Here is a 6,000-nt window from a genome sequence, read left to right as displayed (position 1 = left end):
GTATCGATTTTTAGGATCAATCCGCATCCTAAACTTTTTCTTGTAATCTGAACTATGAAAGATTGTATTCATATTTGAAACCAGAACTGATTACTTTCACTGATGGTAATGTGATAATAACACAGGAGCAGGGCACACAGGTTTGATAAATCAGAGAAGCATGATACAGACATAAAAACAGACATACATTTTATTTTATAATAAAATAGTTTATTTTACATATACACATGTTCATTTACATTTGCGGCATTTATCAGACGCCCTTATCCAGAGCGACTTACAATCAGTAAGGGACAGTCCCCCTGGAGCAACTTAGGGTTAAGTGTCTTGCTCAGGGACACAATGGTAGGAAGTGGGATTTGAACCTGGGTCTTCTGGTTCATAGGCGAGTGTGTTACCCACTAGGTTACTAATGTGGAAAGGTTGTGTCTCGGCAAAGGGCTTGGCTTGGTTCCGCTCAGCAGATGTGTGGCTTGGCTCTGCATAGGCGGGGCTTGGCTCGGCCTGGACGAGAAACATGAATGGTTGTGTCTTGGTTTGGCAGATGCATGGCTTTGCATGGCCTGGTTATGGCTTAGTTCGAGGGGGACATGGCTTGGCTTGGCCCGATTGTGGCTTGGCTCGGCCTGGGCGTGGTTTGGCTCAATGCGGTTTTGTTTGGCAGGAGCACGGCATGAGTCAAGGGCCGTGGCCAAGGCAAAGCATTGCTATGTTGTGGACGGGGGTCAGGGGTGTCTGTGGGTGTTGGAGGTGTTCGGCCCACTTATCCAAGAACAGAATGGTGCTGGTGGCCCAATGGATGTGGTTCTGGTGGTGGGACGGCAGCCGTGACAATGTCTATTCTTCAGGTCTTGCGCAGCAGCAAAAGATCTTAAAAACTCGCCTGAAGAACACTCTGATTCTTTTTAGCTTCTTGTGACAGCGATGTTGGTGCTCAAGCGCTTCTGCAGGGCCTTTATGCTGGTCTTCTACAGGGCCTGGTTGCTGGTCTTCTGCAGGGCCTTTATGCTGGTCTTCTACAGGGCCTGGTTGCTGGTCTTCTACAGGGCCTGGTTCAAGACTCAGCTCTTCCTTGCAGTAAGACAATACTATCTGTGAAGCAGACACAGACCCCTCAGACTCTTCTGCAGGGCCTGGCTGCTGGTCTTCTGCAGGGCCTGGCTGCTGGTCGTCTGCAGGGCCTGGCTGCTGGTTGTCTGCAGGGCCTGGCTGCTGCTGCTGCTGCTTCCTCTTCCACATCTTGTATTTCTGTAACCAGCCAGGGATTAAGTTAACACACAATACACAAATGCACTATAATAGGCGCTGAGTTTAAAATCACTTATTCTGTGTTCAAAGTTCACCAAAATTCTCCTCTGAACACGAAGACTCAGGGATAAGGACTGGGTATTGGGTGAGATAGAGGGGGGCCAACAGACTTACCTCATAGCACTCCAGCCGGAGAGCCATCTGATGTGGCTTTAGGTTTGATCCATTAACAAATCGATGCTGCGCACAGACACACACACAAACACACACAGAGTGTTAGTACTGGTTTTAGTTTTGTTTATATTATAAAATACGAGATCAAGGTATATGGGTATATGTAAGGGGAAATATGTCAGTAGAGTTACAATTCTGACTTGTGTTTCCTTACCAAAAGCAGCTCTTCAGCTGAAGGCCGCCTTCGTGGATCTACAGTAAGGACCTGATGGACAAAGTCCTCAAATGTCCTAGACCTGACAAGAAAACTGTCTGGATTAATTGCAATTTAGCTGTGTGTATGTGTGTATGTATGCAATGAAGAAAACATTCACCAATTTCCTTCCTCTTTCACTTGTGAGATGAAGGCAGCTTTCCTGAAAACGCAGAGAAAGAAAGAGACACATCAGCCTTAAGAACAGACACACACACACACACACAAGGGACTACAGTTGGTCCAAATTTGTTAAGTAAACAGCATATGCTGTACTTGTGTTTCCATTTACTCTGCTGGCTATGAAAAGTGTGTGTGTATGTGTGTGTGATTGTTTACCGGTGATGGTCCATGAAGCCGGAGGGATATTTGGCTGTAGCGACCTCAATTGCTGTTATGCCCAGTGACCAAATATCGCATTTCTGATTGTATGGGCCATTCTTCATCGGCCTGAAGACTTCGGGGGCCATCCTGTATGAGAACAGACACAAAGACAGGAGAAGTGAGCACAGAGAGACACACCACACACACAAGGATGAATATTTGGTTTTGAAAGAAACTTACCATTGGTAAGTACCTGCAGTCTGAAACGTGGCACCGGGGTCTGACAATTTGGCTGCCACACCCAGATCGCCTGCAGGAAGAAATGTTTAAACAGTCGTATTCACATTCTTTCTTCACCCATAAATCTAAACACATCCAGCTTCTTTATTGCACTTCACAGGAAGTGGTTGAAAAAATAGTTTCTTGAAGTCAGTACTCACAGATCTTCACTTCGCCAACATTGTTTACAAGGACATTCTGTCCCTGTAGACCAACACACAGACACACACAAGTTAGCTATGACAGTACGCTAGTAATGAATAGTATTCTGTGTAAATATAGCTTCAAATCAGACAGTAAAGAACCCTCATAACTTTCAGATTGTGTTTGGTGTTGGTGTGTGATGAGATACCTTTATGTCACGATGCATGATCTGCTGGCCATGCAGGTACTTCAGCCCCTAGTGGACACAAAGAGGAAGTACATCACATACAGATCTGGAAAAAGTATTAAGTGTGGGTGTGTATGTGTGTGGGTGGGTTTGTTCGTGTAGGAATAATTACCCGTAAGACCTCCCGGCATACATAAGCCGTCTCCCCCTTGTAAAAAGTGCCAAAATCTGTCCAGAAAACAAAGCAAACATGAAATGCCACCCTGAAAACACAGGAGAAGAAAACTCAGAGTGAACGGCACTGTAGTGTTACCTTTGTAGAGATCACGGAGAGACCCTCCACCACAGAACTCCATGGCTATAATGAGGGTCAGACCTTCCCCCTGCCTAAAGAAGAAGGACAAATGTTGAGTCTCGGTCAGTCACATGATCACAAGGTTTTAGAAACAGAAACTCTCAAGTTGTGAACAACATCTCTGGATTCTTACTGCAAGTAGGCTCCATGAAATTTGGTCACATTCTGATGGTTGCACTCCTGCAACCGGCGTATCTCTTGCAAGGGGTCAATGACAGCTTCAGAAAGACAGACAACACACATGTTTAGACAGGATAAAAAGATAGGATATACACGCAATCTATTACCAAGTCACTGCACTAATAAATTTCACATCACACACAGATATACAGACCCAAACAAAAAGCTCAGGGCAGAACTTTCAGCTGGACCACAACACTAAAGTTCTGTTGGGTCATGGTTAAATACAAATGACACTTTCTCACACACACACTGTATCTCTCTCACCTCCATCATCCCAGTGTACAGATTTCAAGGCCACAAGGTCCTTAGATTGACGCTTCTGAGCCTGCAGCACAAAGAGCAAAGAAAAGCATCAGCTGCTGTTCTACACATTCAAAATCAAAACGTCTATTCATAGAAAGAACATAAGAATTAATCCATTTAGTTTTGAATTTATTAATGCACATTTTAAACAAATATGTGCATAAAATGTACCAAATCCAAAGGTATGCTACATCACTGTTTGTGGGGGTGTAAGAATTTTCAAATGTTTTTAAGTAAGTCATTGAAATGACCATCAAACTTTTTTTATGTTTTGATCTTTAAAAGATGAAAACATTTTAAAAGATGAAAACATTCTTTTTTTTTCATCTGGGTTTATACCCAGGAAAACACACTTATAGGAGACATGAGCAAGCATTTATAGAAATGCATTGCATTGCTATGGAAACGAACTCACAGGCTAAGAATTAATATGTGGATGAAACAAATATTGTCAATTCTACCAGATAACTACAGATAACAGATAACTACAGATATATTAAAGGGTCAACAGCAGGCATTTGAGAATAAGTGGACAGCCTTCATCTACTATATTACAGATATGGACTTCACAGAGGAAGGAGAGGATGTGAGACAATATCACTGCAGTTCAAACCTCATTAATACTTTTGGTTTCTAAATATTTGCTTGCTTGTTACTTTTTTTTTTTGTTTTATGCTGCAGCTATTTTCTACCATTTTTAAAAGACAAGATCTGCAGCTGTATTTTGAATTCATATTAAAATTATGTCATCATTATGTAGATTTTCCTGCCCGTTACATGGACATGCACAACGCACAGGTCTGTACATGTTAAGTGGGAGATCAAATGGCAGCAACTCTGCAAAGGTCCCGTACCAGGGGTTATCAATGGTTATAAATTTAAAGAATAAATATATTTAGACATCAAAACTGCATCAAAATATTGTATCAGTTATTGGGTCTGTCAGGAAGACAGACCATTTATTATTGTGCTGAGAATGGCAAAAAAGAACATGTCTTACGTTAAAGACCGCCACGCGAAGACCGTCAAACGTAAAGAAACAACGAATTTGTAAAATAAAACTTCTTTGAAGTGATACTGCAGTACCACAGTAAAGAAGCCCCATTTTACAAATCCCATGCCCGCAGCTGTGACCAATGCCCGGACAGACCCATCAAAATTTCCCCTGGAATTTTTGTTTCTAGTTGGGTCTGTCAGAAAGACAGACCATTTATTATTGTGCTGAGAATGGCAAAAAAGAACATGTCTTACGTTAAAGACCGCCACGCGAAGACCGTCAAACGTAAAGAAACAACGGATTTGTAAAATAAAACTTCTTTGAAGTGATACTGCAGTACCACAGTAAAGAAGCCCCATTTTACAAATTCCATGCCCGCAGCTGTGACCAATGCCCGGACAGACCCATCAAAATTTCCCCTGGAATTTTGGCTTCTAGTATTGATATTGTTCCTAACTCAATATTTGTAAAATGTCCCTATCTTTATGTATTATTTCAGTAGAATTTTGTGTTAGTTATGTTCTTTTTAGTCATACATGCATTTTAAAGAATGATGTCTTTTAACAGATGACCAGACTCCAATATTCTTGAATCAGCACGTATTCAGCCTTGTGTATGCGGCATGATGGAAGAGTTACGCTTTGGGTGGAGCATTTATTAGGCGCCCTTATCCAGAGCAATCAGTAGAGACAGGGACAGTCCTCCTAGAGACACTCAGGGTTAAGTGTCTTGCTCAGAGACACAATGGTAGTAAGTAGGTTTGAATCTGGGACTTCTGGCTCCTCAGATTGTTCACATCCAATGTAATTGCAAGTTTGACCTTACCTTGACCACATGCCCAAAAGCCCCACACCCGAGGGACTCCAGGAGTTTAAAATGCTCATGGACATCATGACCGAAGTCTATGTCCATGGTGTTCAATGACAATCCTGGTCCTGATGATCTGGATGTATATGATCTCAGTGATGCTCTGTCGCTTTATTTGCTTGCTATCAGCTCGCTCAATGCTCACTTTCGCTCGCAATTCCCTGAGTAAGATACAGAAGAACATTCATTTTAAGACCTGGGACTCTGGGTGCTTCTGTGAATTACAGGAGATTAGCAATTGAGTCAGTGACTTCTGGTTACCATGGCAACCGATGATCAACACAGAAATTCAGCAATGAGCATCAAACATTTACTCATGGAAACACGTCCATAAACAATACTCAATATTAAAATTAATTTTATATACTTTCTGTGAACTTCAGTCAAGTATCCATTTACCTGGGGTGATAAGATCTACTTTTTCCCCCTCCACACACTTTACTATTACAGTACTAACAAAATGCATAGTTGCAAAATCAAAATAAGATGTGTTTCAGCTACTGGCATCTCACTTTAAAACCTACTAGCGTTAAAACCGCGTCAGTAATGCTGACAAAAATTAATTCGAACATTTCATCATGGAGACAATCCATAATATGAAAATTAACTTTAAACAGAAGCTAAATTTGACCTGTTTAACCATGTCTGGTTACCATGTCATGCCTCCAACACGATTAAATTAACTT

The 6,000-nt window shown here is 41.8% G+C and overlaps 1 protein-coding gene across 1 annotated transcript; it reads right to left on the bottom strand.

Moving 5' to 3' along the window:
- Positions 1 to 837: 837 nt before the first annotated feature.
- On the bottom strand, positions 838 to 2,360 carry LOC114802234 (serine/threonine-protein kinase 25-like). The gene is made up of 7 exons (XM_029000946.1): positions 2,357 to 2,360; positions 2,240 to 2,309; positions 2,015 to 2,146; positions 1,797 to 1,838; positions 1,637 to 1,718; positions 1,423 to 1,488; positions 838 to 1,248 (listed from the first exon to the last, which is right to left on the bottom strand). The coding sequence occupies exons 1-7, from the start codon at positions 2,358 to 2,360 to the stop codon at positions 838 to 840; spliced, it is 807 nt and encodes a 268-aa protein (XP_028856779.1).
- Between the last annotated feature and the right edge of the window lie 3,640 nt (positions 2,361 to 6,000).

This window comes from Denticeps clupeoides, chromosome 13 (assembly GCF_900700375.1).
Source record: "Denticeps clupeoides chromosome 13, fDenClu1.1, whole genome shotgun sequence".
NCBI lineage: Eukaryota > Metazoa > Chordata > Actinopteri > Clupeiformes > Denticipitidae > Denticeps > Denticeps clupeoides.
This window is presented reverse-complemented; position numbering and strand designations above follow the sequence as displayed.